The sequence below is a fragment of the Alosa sapidissima genome, chromosome 2 (assembly GCF_018492685.1).
Source record: "Alosa sapidissima isolate fAloSap1 chromosome 2, fAloSap1.pri, whole genome shotgun sequence".
NCBI lineage: Eukaryota > Metazoa > Chordata > Actinopteri > Clupeiformes > Clupeidae > Alosa > Alosa sapidissima.
Window position 1 is genome coordinate 20,062,648 of NC_055958.1, and position 20,707 is coordinate 20,083,354.

The 20,707-nt window shown below is 45.8% G+C and overlaps 1 protein-coding gene across 3 annotated transcripts in view; it reads left to right on the forward strand.

Moving 5' to 3' along the window:
* Positions 1–20,707, forward strand: part of LOC121698071 (receptor tyrosine-protein kinase erbB-4-like) — a 226,116-nt gene that overhangs the window by 127,495 nt on the left and 77,914 nt on the right. For all 3 annotated transcript variants that reach the window (XM_042079809.1, XM_042079818.1, XM_042079827.1), the window contains exon 3: positions 1,332–1,518. In XM_042079809.1, coding sequence (XP_041935743.1) covers positions 1,332–1,518 — 187 coding nt within the window. The remainder of the gene's footprint in view (positions 1–1,331; positions 1,519–20,707) is intronic.

The window sequence follows — 20,707 nt, forward strand, 5'->3', positions numbered from 1 at the left end:
GACCTTGAAAATAATAGAAGCTGAAGAGGCAGAAATGAAAATGTGCTTCATGGTGCTCGAGCCTGAGCACACCAGCCATAGCAGCCTACATCTCATCAAAGCAATCTTTTGTTTAATTAAACACGTTACAATTGAAGTGGGCCAGCTTTTCCATCGTGTTTTCTTTTCTTTTTTTTTTTTCGCTTCAGTGTCTTCAGTGTTGACCAGTGTTAGAGGTTGCTAGGTAACTGGGGTAGATTTGGTGCCCAGTGGCTATGGGTGGTTGGCACAGGCTGATGCCCCCAGAGGCTTTGGGAAAAGGACTCAGTGAAACCCAGGGCTTAGCTAAGGTCAGAGACCGCAGGAAGTTGAAAGTGCTCAGCGTGAGACCCCATTTGAGACCTCATTGATCGCATACTCCCAAAATGGATGCCTGTCAATTGTGTGCTTTTAAAACCACTCACACATCAACCTTCCCCGGAAAAAGGCAGAAAAATGAAATAACAAAGCTATCTGATTTAGGATAGCCTAGTTGGCTAATGCAAGGAGGTGAAAGCTGTACACAGAGAACATTCAAGCTCTTGTTTAAGTAGCCCATTTTCCCAATGATGAACACTTCACGTTTCTGCGGCTGCGATATAAATGACTAACAAGGGCCCTGAGCGCCGTGGTGTTTAAGCACTCGTGTCACTGCCCATTAGGCGGACGTGGCGGATAGTGACAGGCCCCCGTGATTGCTGCCGCCCGCTGCCACTCCACACCGGGGTCTGCCTGACGCTCATGATGCCTGACAGCCACTGACCGGTGTGGCTCAGGCAGCAGCTCCTCGCCTCGCGTCGCATCGCATCGCATCGCATCGCATCGCATCGCGGGCCTCGTGCGTGACAGTCCCTCTCAGGGCACCCTCTCCAGGCTGGCCCTCTCACTCGCCAGGCCACGGCGCTGCTGCTGTCCTTGTGAATGTGGCGCTGGACCTGTTAACAGTATGGGCCTCAGTGGTGACAGCCTGTCCCTCTGATTTAGAGCAAAGTTGACAAGGGTGCAATCGGTTAATGTGTCTTTGTGTGGACATCATATCTCCCATCAGTGACCAGGTTTGAACCTGATAAACAACTAAGCCACTGACATTTCCTTGACCTATTGATAGGAAAATTAATTGAATGATGTTGCAGGAATTTTAAGGTCATTATGTAATATCTGTCAGGTCAAATCAAGCTGATACTTGGTTGACAATGTGAAGCCCATTTGTTATGGTTATAGTATGCTACAGTGCAAAATAACAGCATCCCCGTCTTTGCTTCCATGAGACAGCCAAATGAGCTAATGTGCCCTTCATCTGTGTTTGTCTGTAGTCAATCCGGGAGGTGACTGGATATGTGCTGGTGGCCCTCAACCAGTTTGACTATTTGCCTCTGGAGAACCTCCGTATTATCCGCGGCACTAAGCTCTATGAAGACCGCTATGCCTTGGCCATCTTCCTCAACTACCGGCGCGATGGAAACTTTGGGCTTCGCCAACTTGGTCTCAAGAACCTCACAGGTAAGGCCATCAACAATCTGCTCCTCCTATATAACCACAAGACCGCATCCAGTGTGAAAACACATAAACAACACAAACTGTATATTTTATTAGCTGACACTACATAAATAAAGCCAGATTGTTATGAAATGCCATTTAAAAAAAGCATTGTTTTGGTTTTGCCCTTCTTCTTTCATCCTTGATCACAGATGCCCTTTTGTTCAAATCTGTACAGAACTTGTAGAACATTTGTGCAATACATACACCAACTTTGCTTTCTGTTCTGGGCACGTTGAGGGCAAAGCTTGCACTTGCTCCCCTTTTTATGTCAAGCATGAATCATTACCTAGGAGACAGAAAGTGCTTTTTAGGTACATAAATTGATGCTGTAAGTTGTGCATAAAGGCATCTATAAACATTGCTACTCTGTGTCCCCTAATGCATAAGATGTATGTGTATGAGGGTGTTGATATTTACTGTTATTCACAGTTGTAGAAGAAAAAGGTGGTTGTGATAGACTTCTGACAGCTGTAACTGTTTCATAATCTGCTCTAGAAAGTGTCCCGTTTTCTCTGAAGTCACGGTTGAGAGTTTTGAGGAGGAACTTACAGTAAAGGCTCTCAGAAATTTAATTAGATCCCGTCTGCCAAGGGACTAGTGACCCTGTCTATTTGAAGCCAGTAACAGGCTGCTTTAATGACTCAGTTTTTATATATGTGATTATGAACCATCTCTGTAGGACGGATCCTCATAGTCTGACAGTGAACTGGAGTACTTAGTAGCAGTGTTATGACATATTTTCAACATGATTTATTTTATTTTGGAATTATTTTTAGATTTCTTTTGGAAAAACTCATGCAAAATCTGTTTAATCTTAGGCAAACAATTCAAGTCAAATCTTGAGGAAGCATTGGATATAAGGCAAAAAACGGAGATGTCCTTTTTTCTAGTTCAGTCATGCAACAAATCATTTCTCAGTGTTTATTTTGTGGTGCGAGTTGCACAGATGTTTTGTGCCAACAGCACAGTCTTCCACCCGATCATCATACAGGAGAGCTTGGTAATGAGCTTCTAGCAGCAGGGAGAGACCAAAGGTTTGTTGTGTGTGTGTGTGTGGGCTGAAAGAGCATGAATCCCATCCCATCCAAATGTATATGCACATGCCAACGCCACACATACTGTGCATCTTCATATATTTTGTGCACCCTTTCGCCATCTCAGACATCTCAGTCTCAGACAGTTCCCCTCCTGGATTAGCCAATCACTGCAGAGCTCCATGGTGAAATGACAAAGAGATAGTAAAGTGTTGTACTTTTACTTCAGACAGCGTAGGGATGATGTCAGCCCATTCCATCTCTGCCTCCATGTCCCTGCCAGGTGAACAAAGCTTCTTTTGCCAGGTGCTCCATGCTCACCTCATTTTGATCTAGTCATCCTGAGAAGAGATGAATTTCTGGGGCTCTTTTGGTGGTTACTTAGTCACTGCCTAAGTGGGTCCAGTAGGTGACAATGAAGGCAGGCGTTGATGGGTTTACGGTTCGTGCTCTCCTAACGTTATTATTTGTGCCACGAATAGCCAGAGCAGCTGTGTCGGAGTGGCCTTTGAAGCGGACTGAATTCAGCGTGGGCACGCTGGGTGAACACAGAGTAATGTGCCGTGCTCATGTAGCCAGAAAGAGAGAGAGAGAGAGAGAGAGAGAGAGAGAGAGAGAGAGAGAGAGAGAGAGAGGAGTGGAGGATAATGAAAAGTGGTAAACACAAATTAAGTGTTATGATATATAGAGTAAACAATGCACACCCTCCTTTCCCATCCAACCTCTCTCATCAGGGCTCATCTGTGTCCTACTTAAACTCAGTTTGAGTGGCACCAACTGAGTGTGTGTGTGTGTGTGTGTGTGTGTGTGTGTGTGTGTGTGTATGTGTGTGTGTGTGTGCGCACGCGTGTGTGTGTGTGTGTGTGTGACATGCTCTTTTTCACACACATACATAGCCTACACAAAACTGTATCACGTGGGTGTGACTGCAGGAAATAATTAATTCTACAGACCGTTGTTTTTGTAGCATGTGCGACGCATATGTATACAGTATACAGCCCTGCTTCATTTGTAATAAGCTCAAGTTTTATTTTGATGGGGTGACTAAGTCCATTATTGGGGGATGATGAATTAGATAGAGGTAAATGTTTTGTAGCTTAGTGCACTCTAATGCACTATATGAAAGAGAGTAATTGCTTTCATTCATCAGAATGATAGAGGAAATGTCAAACTGGCCCTTAATTCATTACAATTACGGCGCAAGAACTAATTATTACACAGTTGCCATGTTAAGGATTTTGATTGACGCAATAAATGAAAGATGTAAAGGTCATCCAAGAACTCTGGGATGACCTTCAGTTGGCCTATTCAGTGTGAGGCAGGTGAATTGGCTTACATTTCAGCTTCATAAAGATATATGTAGATATATGTGTCCCTTCTGAAGAATACAGGCAGAGCAGTAAGAGTTGACAGTTAATGTCAGTTTCATTCACGCTGTGTGAAAACAGAATGATCAAATAGTCACCTTGGTTGGTGTACTTCAGCTTTACATTGCTTCATTATAGCCTTGTTGTTCTTTTGTTTCAGGCTCACCTAGTGCTGTCGTCTTTTTTTCCATGAAGCATTAGTTGGAATGATGCTAATAGGGCTGTTTTTACTTAAGTGTGTATCGTTATGCATAGGTGGTGTGCACATTGATATGCATCTTAAAGAATGAACCACTTCTAACCACATCCCACTGCTCTATAAAGTAGAGGGGGAAATCTATAGTAGGGATGGAAAGGGTGGGAGGTAGAGGCTGGAGGGTGTAAATGTTGTTTTTCAGTTTGCACATGGACCTCCGCAGAGCTGTGTTGGTGGTCTACTTGTGTGTCTTAGCCAGCACTTGAGGGCATCAAAGCTTTTATGTTTTACGGTGCCCTAAGACACACAAAAACTCCAAATGCATCCTGGTGCGGGTGGGTAGGGGGGGGGGGGGGGGCCTGATTATATCTCTTAAACATGTTGCCAAACTCCTCATGGGACGAATGCAGCGCGTACCAAGTACCTGGAGGCACAAATCTTACAAATCGGTGGGAGTCCTCTTACAACTGGGTTCAATAAAATTCAAGATCTGTACGTGGTGAAGACCATCTATCGTTACTACTAATGACTTCTACACTGTTCCTTTTTTGAGAGCGGTACAGTACATGTGCCCAGCACATTTCCCTGTGGCTAAGAAGATCTATCAGGTGCTGAGCAGGCACATGAGTGGTGGAGCTCTGTGTGCAGGTGTCTGCATCATGTGCTGGTGCTTATAGCCACAGCCAGGCTCCCAGCTACTCACTCACACTCACTTATTTCTGTCAGGCAAGGGGAAACAGAGTCCAGGGACTCAGCTCTCCTTGCTGTCTCCTACCCTAACCCCCCCCCCCCCCCCCCCCACCGCCCACTGCAGCCAGTAAATAATTCAAACAGTGTGTGTTGTTCCACTTACCCGCGTCCTCCACAGGAGTGCTCTAAGTACACATAACCCATATGCTGCACTCTTAGCGCTTACATTAGGTAATGCACTGTGCACATGGCTCCGTATCCTTCCCAGCTTGCGCGGCAACTGTCTTTAGGAATATTGAAATGAGCATCTGGTCCCAGCGGAGCCTGTTTCTCGGTGGCAGGGAGTCCAGTGGTACCCGAGAGGCAGTGAGATGCGGAGGGATGCGGAGGGATGCTTGAAATACCAGCCGTCCCCTAAGGGAGGGACTGAACGCAGTGAAAAACAGCCAATCCCATTTTTTCTTTCTCTCTATCTCTCTTTATCTCTCCCTTTTCTCTTCTTTCTTTTTGCGTGCTCGTCTTCACTCACTCTCTGACTCTCTTGTCTGTTTTTTTTTTTTCCGCTGGCTGACCTCAGGCTCTGTCTGTTCCCTGTCATTGTCTGGGCACACGCACAGGTGGGCACTAAGGCCTGGCACAGGTGCCGCCTAGCTGCTGAACCCAGTCACCAACCCCTCACCCCGAGGCAGCGCAGCGCTGGAGCCCTGCCCAGACATGGGGGCTCCCGCGCACACACACACACACACACACACATACTCACTCAGGCATCTGTCCTCCACCGCCTCGTCTGATTGGAGAACAACAGGCCATGCCGTGTCTGCAATAGAACAGCAGGGCTGGCCTGTGAAGGCTGCTTTGAAGTGGCAGTCACATTATCGTGTCGTTTCTCTCATAGTAGCTCTCCCGAGATGTGTAGAGGGGTCGATGCAATCCATAAGCAACATATAAGAGGATAAAGGTTATTAACTACACAAGCCCTAATCTGCAGGCTGATAAAATGGACCTTCTGGTATTGAAACTGACCTCCAAATCCCTGGAGGTTGAAATTGCCCTGGATCAAATCAATTTGTCGCTGGTATATTCTGATATTGCCCTATTGATTTTTTTTGTGTGTTACCCTGTGTGAGGGAGTCGGTATAAGCATGTCGTTTGCCTGACTCTCTGGGTCCCTTTTCTTTTTTCTTCAGAGACTCCACTCAGATTTTTTCCCCTCCAGATGTGCAATGAAGTTGGCGGCATCAATGCATTTGGGATTAGTCTTAGTGTGAGGTGTAGAAGCAGGACACCATGGCCGGGCCCATTTCCTGCTTCTTGGGTGACTAGTTGGGTGGCGGGGAGGATTGTGTGGCCACATGGCTGTTAGAGGGGAGAGAGGTAATGGTGTCCCTGACTGTGCACATTTATAACACTCACTTCACTAAATAGGAAGTGGATTGCTGGCACATGGCTCATCTCCCTTGTCCTGGTCATTTCTCTCTGTCACTTTCTTTTGCATCACCTGAGGTCTCCATACACACACAGCAGTTCCATCCCACCTTTATCATCTACCGGGACCTTTCACTAGGCTCCTACAGTATACTGTAGGCCCTGTCACTTCCTGCATCTTTCCACACACCTTCTGGGACACTGTTCTGAAGCAAATGGTATGTATTAATTATAGCTTGTCCCAGCACTGAGGTAAAGGTTAGCCATTGCCACTTTGCCTGACATTTTAGATATTCCACTCAGCTGGCTGTCTGAAAGGAATTAAGAGACATTTTTCAGGCACAGCCAAACACATTTCTCCTGCTACTTTTTTTTTGTTTGAGTCAACAGCACACAAACAGCCCCGGTGCATTCAGATGGTAATTACTGCCTGCTGGCTTTGCAAAATAATAACAGCCTCAATAAAGAACATAAAACAGATGAGCGTGTCAATTTAACACATTTTTTATTCTCTCTGTCTCTCTCCCTCATTCTCTTTGCAATTAGTTTGCTTTAGTTTTGGTGCTATATTGTTCATCTATTCCACTGTTATTTAGCAACTTGTCCCCCCGACTGAGAGCGCTGGCATCTCCGCATCCATTTGCCTGAGTGGCTGGAGCCCCTGCGTGCATGCCCATAGCCCAGCACTGAGGCTTGATTGATCCATCCACACTCCATCTGGTCTCCACCGCCACCTCTGATCTGCCTTAAATCCCACCCAGTGACTTCATGCGCTTACAGCCTTGGCCACAGGCTCCATGAGCAGTGGATGAGCTCTGTGTACATGGTCTAATCTCCGAGGCGTTTACCGCTATAGCCAGATCTGCCGGGGAGTAAGTATAAGTATATATACTTTTTTAATCCCGTGAGGGAAATTTGGTCTCTGCATTTAACCCAATCGGTGAATTAGTGAAACACAAACACTACAACAGCCAGCTACAACGGCGGCGCTCGGGGAGCAGTGAGGGGTTAGGTGCCTTGCTCAAGGGCACTTCAGCCACGGCCCACTGGTCGGGGCTCGAACCGGCAACTCTCCAGTTGTCCAGAGTGCTAACCAGTGGGCCACGGCTGCTTTGCATTCCCACCGAGGGTGTATGGCTAACAGACCAAGGGGGCAGAGTATTCTTGCAGATCTGTTAATAGTGGGCGAATGCTGTGGAAGGTGCTGGGAGTGCAGGTGTAGTGCAGGGTTGACTTCTAAATGGAGAGAGGCCCTCAGACTCTGCTGCTTTGAGTGTGATGTTCATTTCATCGTTGAAAGGGAAGTGATGTGTGGATGTCTTTATGTATTGGCTTGTATGCAGGTGTGTGCTTTCTCATCACTCAGCTTTGCATTCCTACAGAGAGTGTATGGCTAACAGACTAAGGGAAATCAAAACACCATGGGTCAATATTTCAAAAACTAATAGTATAGTCTGCATTGAATCTCATCGACAGTTTCAATTTTGTTGCACACTCACACACACACACATGCACACACACACACACAACACTTCTACACATTCACATACCATGTGTTCCTCCCTCTTAGTGGCACATATGCACTTTCCTAGATAGTATTTGAGGACTGCGTTCAGCTCTTCATAGCCCCTTTGGTCGTGTTCAAGTGGAAAATCACATAGATCATGCATTAACAGCACAATGGCACCCAGGAGGACAGAAGCATGAGGAAAATACTTGGCAGCATTCTTCCTCTAGAACAAAAGCGAGAGAGAAGGGGGGGGGGGGTGAAAATTACTTTTGTCTCTGACATTCATTTCCATCTCTTGCTTGGCAGCGTCCAGACCTGAGGTCGCTTCCAATTGTGTGCCTAATTGATTACTTCCTATGCAATTACGCTTGTGTCATACTCAATATTTCAGGGCCTGAGGAATGTGTGAGTGATCTGCAGGAAGAATTTCATTGTCTCATTCGCCACCCCAAAATACACCTTTGGGGATCATAGCCATTGTTTCAGTGCACAGCTGTCCCAAGTTGAGCTTGGTTATGAAATGCAGTAAGATTTTTCTTTAGTGATCTATTCATTCAATTCAGCTGCAAACAAGCAGACCTGTTTACATGGAATCTGTTGCCACAATTATCACCCAAACAAAATCTGCAGAAAGCAATAAGAGGTACAGTAATTAGGCTACACTGGGAAGAGTACTCTTAAAATAACACTATTATGTAATGTACGTCATACACATGTGTTATTGTTTGGACATATTTGTCCACGTTTTACTTTCTTTATTTTTTAGGTTTCATTAATGGGCTCATGTGGGAATAGCTTCAGTATGAAAAGGAGAAAGCCATGAAACATTCATAGAAAGAAAATAAGGGATTTCAGATAACTGACCTGCTTGGAACTTAACTAATCAGTTGAAGTAGAACATACAGAAATGTGCATGAAGAGCTTAGGGAAGGATTTGGGAACAGTGATATGTAATTTGGACCTATCGAGGTGAACATCCCAATTTCAATATTTTCGCTGCAATCAGTCCGCGCTGTGATTTGAAAGCTCTTAATATCTCAGGAAATTGCTCAAAGCCTTGTCCGGCGCCAATCTGCACCAGCTGGCAAGCGGCATACAAAAGATGCTGCACTCTCTGTGCAAGATGAAAGGCAGAAGAAGAGGGTCAGAAACAAAGCCATGGGAGATGGAAGTTGAAACGTGGAAGAATTCCTTCTTCAAGGGCTCCTTGTGTTTAAATCTTGTGATATCATTGGATGTGGAGGGAGGGGTAGGGGGGAGGGCGAGCCATAATTACACAGAGATCAAATGGAGAGGCTGGGGCTGGTGCTAAAGCCCCTTCAGTACAGCTGGGACTCCAAGGAGGAGCCAGCCACATTAAAAATGCATTTGGTGTCATCATTAAGAAGCTGAATGATTAAAATATATCTCCTGGCTTCAAACGTCATTTTCCCTATCTATAAAAAAGGCTGGGTGAAAAAAAACACAGGCATAAACATGGTTTGATGTGGCTTGAGTGAGGTACTCAGGTAGTGGTTACATAAGGAATTGGGCTTCTTCAGAGTGTTATTTTAGTCATTTCCACTTGAATTAGCAGAGCATTCACACACAATCATGCAGTCACATAATAACCCCATTTAAAGGGAAAGATAAAAGCAAAGATGAAAACATATATGAATGTATACATGTACATGTACTGGAACAGTCTCAGCTACAACGTATATGAATGTATACATGTACATGTACTGGAACAGTCTCAGCTACAACGTACAGTATATAAATGTATACATGTACATGTACTGGAACAGTCTCAGCTACAACGTATATGAATGTATACATGTACATGTACTGGAACAGTCTCAGCTACAACGTACAGTATATAAATGTATACATGTACATGTACTGGAACAGTCTCAGCTACAACGTACAGTATATAAATGTTTACATGTACATGTACTGGAACAGTCTCAGCTACAACGTATATGAATGTAATACATATTCTAGAACAGTCTCAGCTACAACGTATATGAATGTAATACATATTCTAGAACAGTCTTAGCTACAAGAACCAAGAACTAAGTACAAGAGCATTTGTCATGCGAAAGTAACTAGCCACAGGACTTAAAAGCCTGGTAAATGGTGGTGTTGTACAGTAGATGGAGGAGTTATGGATGTAAAGCAGTGCAGTTGCACAAAGAGAAGTCCCACAGACGGTGCTGATCTGGTCTGGCTAGTCCCCAGCATGAAGCTAAACTCAATATGCTGTGCCTCACTCATGCTGCCGAGTGTACTCACATCACTGTTTTAGACTGTTATGAGACAACTGTCAAGGGCCAAGTGCTTTTATGCTTTTATATTGTGAACAAGTCTCCTGTGAAATCTGACATGACAATTTGATCTGCATGTCTACTGAGAGGTACTGGTGATCTGGTGATAACTGTTGTTCCATGGCATAGTCACATGGATTGGGTTTTTTTTACTCTCATGTGAGGCATTCATTCCACAGATATTTTATATATCGTACAGTTGTTGACCACAGGGCTTTTCAGATGGGACCTTGGTCAGTCGCTCAATTACAGCTGGAGAAAGCTTTTCCTTTTTTTCCAGCCCTTTTTGTTCGGGCCGGACTGTTCCATTCAAAGCTCATTTAGAGTGTTATGCTGCCATGGGCTCTGCAAATGAAAGACTCTTTTATAGACATGGTCATCAGCTTTCCCATTTGTCTCCATTATCCCTAAATGGCTGGTAATGGAGTTGTGCGACATGAGACCCCCCCCCTCCCCTCCACCCCACCCCACACCCACCACACCCTACCCCATCCTCATCCTTGAGGGGACTCATCATCACCTCGGAGGGGCACCCATCAGTGAGTTAACCAGATGGGTGGGGACTCTGTGGATCAATCATGAGAGTCCTGCTCCAGCCTATTCTCTTCAAGAGCAGGAGATGGGTGCATCACCTCTGCCACCACCCACCCTCCTGCGGCATTCTCCATCCCTGTGTTGTCGTTTGCCATATTGCTTGTTTCTTGAAAAAAAAAAGGAGCAAAAAAAAAAGAATCTTGTCTGTGGCCCTGTGACTTAATTTTCCATTCCTTAGAACATGACAGGTCCTGATGATATCAACGACAGCTGTCAGCAACCGTTTGCATGCGTGTGTGTTGAGGGAGCGAGGGAGGAATGGAGCGAAGGAGGGAGGGAGGGAGAGAGGGAGAGAGGGAGCAAGCAAATTAAAAACAGAGGAGCCTGACGGAGTGGGGATGAGCGGTCGGTAAGGTGCTGAAAAACACAGAAACTGGAACGCCGTGTACACACAGACACACACACTCACACACACACACACACACACACACACATGCACACACACACACACACACACACACACACACACACACACACACACAGTGGTTGGACTGCTCAATTATTCAGCAATGGCAGAGCAGAAGGCCCGGGGCCCAGCCCAAACCGGACCAACGCTGCTGACGTGCAGACCGGCGCGCGGCCGCTGCTCCGGGTTCACCTTTGTTTCGCGTGGCACCTGGTCCTGCATGCCCAACAGCCACGGCCAGCCACATCCACTGCAGCATCCGCTCTCAGCGTCCAGCTTCAGCTGACAGAGCCCTGCGGAAACCAGCCTTGTGTCTCATTAATTGTTCATTCAAGCAAGCAAAGAATTTAGATATCAATTAATAAGCAAAATATTTTTTTCTCCTCTTTCTGCCATTCCCTCCAGCAATTTTTTTTTTTCTAGTTCTTAATCAGGTCCATTCCTGCAGAGAGTAGAGAAATAACCTTGAATGTCAAGTCTGAGTATGCATGCTCTGAAAAGGGGCATTACAAAGAAAAACAAACACTGGAACCTCACCAAAAATGTACATAATTCTTCATTTAATCTAATATGCAGCCTTTTAGCTTGGCCATTGCCCCGTGACCAGAGATTTAGGGGCTCTGTAACACACAGGCATGAGTCTGCTTGAACTTGACAGTGATGTGATATCTTACTCAAGCCTACTGTATCTTCTAATCCTAACCCAGCCTTTGACCACACCTCTGTGTATATGATACTTTGAACTATGTCTGCTCACACCCTGTTCCCGGTAAAGATGATCATCTGGCACCTGGGCTAACCACTGTGAGCGGCTGCGCTGGTGCAGGGGGTGGAGGTGGAGGTGGAGGGTGGAGGTGGGGGGTTGAAGACTCCCTGCGCTTAGCGTAGCCTCTCATCTGGCCGTGCTTCATCTGGCCGTGCTCCAGTGGGAAATGTTAATGAAACACTTAAGAGGGCTAAACCAATTATTTCTGCTTATGCCAATCTCAGACCTCACGCTTCCGAAATGTCAGCAGCAGCGCCGAGAAGCGTGTGTGTGTGTGTGTGTGTGTGTGTGTGTGTGTGGGAAAGGGGGAATGTGGGGGGCTAGGGAGAGAGAGAGGGAGAGATGGAATAATTACGTTTTTGAAGTGATGAAGGGATGGATGAATGAACGGATGACGCAGAGGCAGGCCGAGAGGCAGGGGCTTCCTGTTGCACAAAGCAGTGGCCATGGCCATGAGCAATGAGAATCAGTAATGCACTGGCCTTTTTCAGTGTCAGCAAGCATTTCCCTCCCAGAGCTTTTCTCCCCATGAATGCCAAAAAGTGTGAAATGCGGAAAGCAGTGTGTCTGATTCTGAATTAAATTACAGGTCACAGTCTGCCCACATTTTGGGGGGATGTCATATCCTTTTAAACTGCAACAGGTTGAGAGGCTAATTTCTGTATGCTCATGATGTATAGCCTGTCCCCTGGATAGCTTGAGACTTCTCAACAGGCACATTATGTAAATATTCCCCCGAATGAAAAGCAGTGTACCCTCAAAAGCAGTATGGGGATCGAGAGAACTTTTTTTTTTTTTTGTGGAGCATGACATGGTAATTGCCACACTAAAAGGAGAGCAAAAGCGAGCGAGAGATGGAGAGACAGAGAGAGAGAGATGGAGAGAGATAGAGGGAGAAGACCACTGCTTCAGTGCAGCAATCTGTTTGAGAAATTGGCACGCTGCGTGGCCCTGACTGCAGCGGCCTCTGCGGCTCCCTCTGTGGCTTAATAATTAATGTATTTATTTTCTGCGCCGTGTGGGTTTGGCGGAGAAGTGGAGCAGCGCTGAGCGGAGGCAGTCGGGGGTAATGGGACATGAAAGGCCCATGCTGTTCTCCAGCGGCCCCTCCGAGCAGAGAATTCGCCCAGGTGCTTGCTACCTCACACATGAATTCATGAGCTAAATATACAGAGCGTGGCCTCTATAGCGTTCTGTCTCTCTCTCTCTCTCTCTCTCTCTCTCTCTCTCTGTCTCTCTCTCTCTCTCTCTCTCTCTCTCTCTCTCTCTCTGTCTGTCTCTCACACTTTCTCATTTCTCCACACGCACCAGTTTGCCCCCCACACACCCAGACACACTCATGCTCGAAACTGTCCTCAAGTGCCTCGTCCTGCTAACCTTGCCGTCCCCCATGACATCATAATGCTCTAACTATGGTGGTTACACAAGCTGTGTGGAGTCATCTTTTCTTTTCCAGCAGAATGATGTCAACAGCCAGAGTCATTGGCAGACAATTGTCTTATCAGATTTGGTTTTCATCTCTCTGGGGTTGGTTAAGGCCGTCTGTACTGTACTGAAAGTTCTGCTCTGGACTCTGATGTTGGAGGGAACCATTCCCTAGTTGTGTACATCAGTCAAGATGGAGTGAATAAAACTGGTACCATGGCTTTTGTTTTGTTTTGTTTTGTTTTGTTTTGTTTCTGAGCATCTGCCAGACCTGGGTCCTAAGGTCTGATGTGTGACTCACCCACAGCAGCTGTAATGCCCCCCCCCCACACACACTCCCACTCCTCATCTGTTTCTGCTCCTTTCTCTTATTGCTAAGCACACTCTTGCGCTACTCCCTACCCACCTGATTGGACTATTGTGCTCATTAAGAGCCATTGTGATTGCTGCAGTCCATGTTCCAGCTCAGGGAGAAGGAGACTGTAGAGAGGTGAATAAGACCTGCATTGTTTCCGGCATGCATGCTTTTGTAATGGGGCTCTTATGAACTCATCTGCATCATTTGTTCACATTCTCCGGCCTTAGTCACTCATCCCTCATCCATCAATTCCATCCCCACACTCCACTGTAATTAGACAAGCTTTCACGTTTATGCTTCAGGTCTACAGTGAAGCGAGCACCTGGGATATGCATGATTTAGCACTGAGTTAGACTCTGTGTTTGGATCGTGGGTACACTTCGTACTGCAAGTTTGTTTTGTTTTGTACTGCATCATAATATCTTGGTAAAGGTGTATTGTAGGCAAGGGCCTGATGTTTCTGAAGCAACACATGCTGCAGTATCTGTTTACTGGAGTGCAAAACATTTGACTCCATCTCTTATGGATGACACAATATCAGTAGTCTAAATCATCCTCCATTTGGATGAATAAAATGTGGGTTATGCAGCTCACAAAAATACTCTGCTTTTCTCTTCCTAAAAACATTTTGTTTTGGCACAGACAAGGAGCATGACAGAAAAAAAGAATCCCTACTTCAACCCTTTCCTGTTGTGCTTCATTTTTAAGCAGATGCTCCCTGCTCCAGATAATACCATAATCCTTTAATCTTGGCCATTTTTTCATAAAGATTCATTGGAAACAATTGCGTGAGGGAGGGCAAAATTTAATCAGCTGGCTTTAAACAAAATTACCATCCAGAGATACTGGCACGGTACGAGAAGGGTAGAGAAGCAGACCTCCCCTCCCCCTCCCACACACACAAACAAACAAGCAAACATGCACATGCACACACTCCTTTTGTCACAGCCTGTGTATTGTCTCAGCCTTTATTAAGGAGTCTCCTATTGGGCGGTGGTAGTGTAGTGGTTAAGGAACTGGGCTAGCGTGCAGTAGCCTGAAAGTTGTCGGTTCAATTCCCGGCTTCCACCGTTGTGCCTTTGAGCAAGGCACTTAACCCCAAGTTGCTCCGGGGACAATGTGATCCCTTGTAATATAGCTGACATATGTAAGTCACTTTGGTCAAGAAGTGTCTGCTAAATGTAATGTAATGTAATGTAATGTATTGTCACCTAGTCGCATATCAAGCTGCATGGACAATCGCACAATGAACAGTTTATTTCTTACTGTGTTTTCTTTATGTAATCTCTATCCTTTTTGACATTCATATGTTATCCACAGTAGCTAGTTAACTGTGATCAGATCAGAATGTCCTGTCAAATGTCCTTCAGAGACAGATATGTTTCAGGGTCAGCCCCTGCCTCTGTTAAACCCTAGTACCTGACAGGCTGCGCCTCAACACAATGACTCATTGCATGCATTTCCAGTGTCCTTGGTGTGTCTAAATATAATCGGTTGAAATGGATCCATTCTTCACACATTTTCAGTATTTCCAAGCACATCTGTCTTCTCTGCATACCTTGTATGTGTGTGTGCACCTTGAAGGGTGTGTGTGTGTGTGTGTGTGTGTGTGTGTGTGTGTGTGTGTGTGTGTGTGTGTGTGTGTGTGTGTGTGTGTGTGTGTGTCTGCCGTGCCCTTGGTGCTCCCATGTGTAATATGGGTACTCTGTTGCTTGAATGTCAGCAGCATCTTGTTAAAAGTGCATTTGCATGTCGCCTACACCTTGGCTATTTCACTGTGTTGTCTGCATCGGTGACTGAATGTGGCCCTGTGGAGAAATGGCTCCCCCTGTGCCTGCTTCCTCTCATAAAGCCTTTTTATGGGTTTGCAGTTGTTCTTTTCAGGTCACTAGTTAAATACATAAAAACTCAATTACATTTCAGTGGAGCTCTGCTGGGGTTTATTCCTGGAGTGTTGAAGACATTAAATGCGGGTTGCCCTGTTCTTTTCAGATTCATACTGGGTGCTTGGCTCTCTGACCTTGTTTGAGGTCTAAACTGTGTGACGGGGGATTCACAGTAACTGCTAGAGGCTGTCTGTCTCAAATTCATGTCATTCCTTGGGGCAGGACCCGTATTGTGTCCTTGTAGTTCCTGGGGGCAGGACCCATATTGTGTCCTTGCTTGGTGTTCTGTCATGTGATGCCTGGACCAGCTCTTCTGGGTCTTATTGGATCCAGTTGTGCAATCCTTAATAAGGGTGCCTCTCCCTCCAAAGGACATGTTGCTCCCAGCATGCAATTCTCTTAGCTATACTAAGACCAGAGAGGAAACAACTCTACATTAAAACAGGGCATCTCTTCACACCAGCCAGCCCTGTAATTCAACACAGTGCTGTTCAGCATTTAGCTTGTTAGGTGATCCGAGGCCACGTGTCAGATTGCCAGTCAGCTGTAACACATGAGACTCCTCTTCATCTCACTCGTGTGTGGTTCCCTGCCGTTGCCCACATCAAGTTCAAGTCCTTGATACTTACTTTAAGATCAGCCAACTGGGCTGCTACCTATCGCATTGAATCATTTATCAAATGATTCCATGTCTTGCCATAACACCACCATCCTCACATCCTGCATACGAAATAGCAGTTCATGTAGTCTTCAGGCATCCTTAAACAGTTTTAGGAACACCTGAAGATCTTCTTACACATCTGATCATCTGAAGCAATGTCCTGCTTTTAACCATCTGAATTATTGTCTGCCTCATTGTAGGTTGCTGGGGACACAAGCATTTGAGAGATGTGCTCAGCTCACAACAGCTCAAGGCACCCAGTTATTTCAACCATTGTCCAGGTTTTTCATTTTGACATGAAAGGACATACAGAATTCTGCTGCTGAGGCACTGGGTGCCTGTATGATTGATGCATGTAATTTAATAATCTGAGCTTTCATGTAACTGAATGGCATCAGTGTCATTCACTTAAATCACCTTCAATAAGTTCAGTAATGTAAACAATACACAATGCCCACTGTGCAGTATTGAAAGAAGTAAATCAAACACAAGTCATTCATCCTGAATACATTCACACAATATGTACACAAACCATCTGGCAGACTAACATCCCTTTTGAAGTGAAATGCAAAGTGTTTGACTGTGTGTTAGACAAGGATCTCCTTAGTTCTTAGCCAAAAGCTAAGTTTACCAAGGAACACAATGACAAAGCGAATGTGCACGCAGCATCATAGCGTAACACATGCGGCCGCAGCAGCTAAACGTGTCAGCGTAGGAGTGCTGTGACATGAGTGGGCTTGTGTTTGCGGTGGGCTGCTGCTGGGCTGCGACGCCATGTGACCGGGTTCCAGCGGCCCCCGCGGGCAGCCAGCTGCGAGGAGCCGGCGCCTCCCCCGTCGGGGTCACCGAGAGTCTCGCGGCAGCGGGCGACAAACCCTGCGCGAGGCGACGCAATGCACTGGTGCTTCAGCCTCACCCACTGAGCCAATTATAGCCTGCGAGTGCGCAGCGGGGAAGCCCGGGAACAAGTTTTCATCAAGTGAGTGAGGGAGTCTGACCTGATCCATTTCTGTTTCTAGAGGCTGGCTTGATGCTTTGGAGTACAGCAGATATAGCATGAGGCTGTACAGGCTTTGGAGGATTGGGACACTGAAAAATTAAGAAATTAAGATGTGGACCAAACAGGATGGCTACATACATTATCAAAGCCTTCAAGTGTGTGTGTGTGTGCGTGTGTGTGTGCGTGTGTGTGTGTGTGTGTGTGTGTGTGTGTGTGTTTACCTATTGTGTGACTGCACTGAACAATAGAAGCTAGCCTTTTCAGCCCACTTCTCCCGTTAAAGCAAATCACAGTGCACTCTCCTCTGATGGTTTGTTCAGCTTTCCTCATGACTATTTTTCACTGAGGCGAAGTCTCCTGGGCGAGGCGGCCAGTGCACGCAGTCACATCAGAGTGATGGATGACAGAGGAGCTCACCTATTTGTAGTGGAGGGGAGGGGGCCTGGCAGGCCCTGGCATATCATCCCTCACGTGCACACACACACTCACACACACACACAAAGACATAAACATGCATGGATAACACACACAAAGGTGTGCATTGTCACAATTACCCTTGTTCCAAACGACGCTGTAAGTCACTTGGATAATCTCCATTCTATGTGAACACTGCGTAAAAGTGGACAGTGGTGCCATGTATTGATCTGTTGTGATGCCTGTTACTACAGACAAAATTGCATGGTTATGAACAAGATAATCAAAATATATTTTTTTTTTCTTCATGTTGTCAACATAACAGTTAACTCTGGAAGCATTTTTTTTATGAAAATACAAAGGCTGCAGTTTTTCTGTTTGGCATTAACAGTATTAATTTCAACACTACAGACTTATGCTCTATCACTGTTTGGTATCCAAGCTTTCTGAGTAGTTTGGTGATCTCCACAATCACTCATCACATTCTCCGGGAAGAGACTCGACCTGTGTGCAGTTTGATTCATTCTCTATTCATGCAATTGGCAACCCAATGCATTAACCACAGCCATTTGCTTAATATAGTGCATTTTAATTGATAGATGCTTAGGATTTTTCTCCAGTATGAATATGAATTAATTTTGCTAACCCTTTCTCACCAATCCACAAATCTGTCCAGCTAAAACCTGGAACAAATGTTCTGAGATTGTGTTTGGCTTGAGTTTGTTTCCCTGGCCCTGTATTGTTAAAAGCTTTGAGAGCTTTGTTTGTCTGTTGCTTTTATTTCCAGTCTGGGGCGCTTCTCTAAAAACACACTCACATACCTCATCCAGAGTAGAGTGGCAGTGTCAGTGGCAGTGGCAGAGTAAATGTTCTATATCACAGCATGTTGCATCAGATGCCACATCCACTTTCAAATACACCTCTATACACGAGGGCTTTGACTGAATTCATAATCATTTGTAGCCAGCAGCCATCTACTGTACCTTCTGTGACTGAATACGTTGCTGTCGCCCGTAGGCTCTCCAGCCTCTGTGGCATTCACTTCCTCTGTAGCGTCTCTGTAACTCTCCCTGGATCTCACAGCAGTCGCCGGCCAACCTTGAGCATGTTATATATATATATACTGTATATATATAAATGCATAATACTCAGTGGTGGAAGGGCAATGCTGAACTCTCTGTTCAGCAGAAAGAAAACCAAAGGTGGGTGAGAGTGCGTTTGGTCTGTGGTTCCGCGCTGTCACGCGGGGGCGACGGGGCTGACGGGAGCGCTGCGGGCACTGCCAGGGATGGCATCTGGCACTCTCGCCAGTCGCTCGTCTGGCACCCGACCAGCTGCTTGTCGTGATCAAAGTGAGCTCCCCTGATTGATGACGAGATGGTTGACAGGGCTTCAAAATGACAATGGGAAAATGTGAATGGCGATAGTGGTGTGCTGTTGCAAAACAGAAAGGACAAATCTCTCCGATGTCTTTGAAAAACTTGATGTTTGTGTTATGTTTCCTGATTCAGACAAAAAAATTGTTTCACTTTACTGTTACTGCTACTAATAGCACCTGCTGTATTGCCTTTATTATCTTCGATCTGTGTGACATTTATGCCAGCTACACGTGACAGTGGTCTTTATCCCCTGGAAGCCAGCATTAGCTGATGGGTACTCAATACACAGAACAAAAGGACACAACATATTTGTTTCCCCCCATAAAAAATGTTTTCAATAAAGTATTGTTTACTTAAAGTAGGATTTAGGAACTAGGAGCTATAGGAACTTCTCTATTCTTATAGAACCGTCCCCTGCCATTTATGTGCATGGTTTCTCCACCTTCACCCCAACAAACCCTGATGCGCATACTTGGTCACCCATCCAACTCACCGAGCATTCTCAGGAAATTCATCATCAGGATGTAATCGCTTTTATGGGCCAGTTTATAATTCAATTTGGAATGTCACCTAAATGGATCACATAGCACGCAGCATTTCAGGGCATCCTCTCCGTGCTGGTCAGTGTGTGTGTGTGTGTGTGTGTGTTTGTGTGTGTGTGTGTGTGTGTGTGTGTGTGTGCGGCTGGTCAGTGTGTGTGTGCGGCACTGCTTTGGCACTTTGCCACCAGGCTCCTGTGCTGCCCCTGCTCTTGTGCTGATGAAATGCCACCAGGCGTAGCTGCGTGCTACCTGGCGCGCGCGCACACACACACACACACACACACACACACACACACAGAACAATTCCCTCGCCATCAGAAATTAAAAACAGAAGGAGTGAGTGCTGGCGCTGTAATAGCCTGCATGCATGTGTTCTGCTTTCCCACATTTCTGATTGTTTTTCTCCCGTGTTCTGCTCCTCGGCTGGGTAAGCGGAGGAGCTTCCTGCTCGGGCTTTCATTTAAAGTGTTTCGCTCACCCTGGGGACGAGCGATAGCGCCAACTAATGTGCATGTTGACTGTAATAATTAAAAGCTTATTTTCCTCAGTCCTTGTTTTAGAGGATGATGAATTCAATTGAAAAAATAAACAATCAACAAAGGGTTTTGATCACCTGTATCACACCAAAGACTGTGTGTGTTTGTGTGTGTGTGTGCATGCGATTATGACTGTGTGTTTGTGTGTGTGTGTGTGTGCATGCGATTATGACTGTGTGTGTGTGTGTGTGTGCATGCGATTATGACTGTGTGTGAGTAGAGAGAGGAGAAAATGACATCATGATCAGATTGTCATTTATTCCCCTTAATAATGTCCCATTCTCACAAGAGCCACACAGCTATACTAAAAATCGCACATTTTTGGTTTTACATTATAGGACATGCCATATTGCATTCATCTGCCGCATATGACCCATGCTCCACAGTCAATGTCAACCCCTCAGTGCAGAACATGTGTAAAAAGAACATCTTTCCCCCCAGGTGTTGATGTTCTGGTGTGTGTGTGTGTGTGTGAGAGAGAGAGAGAGAGAGAGAGAGAGAGACATTTGAGGGTTTCCAGCGGCTCCCCTCCTGAGAGGGCTCTGGTGCGGGTGTTCCCAGACAAATCATCTGTCCCCCCTCCTCTGACCCAGAAAAACACGCGGGGCCAGACCCCACACTGTGTGTTGTGCTGTTTGTTTTGCGCTCCCTCTCC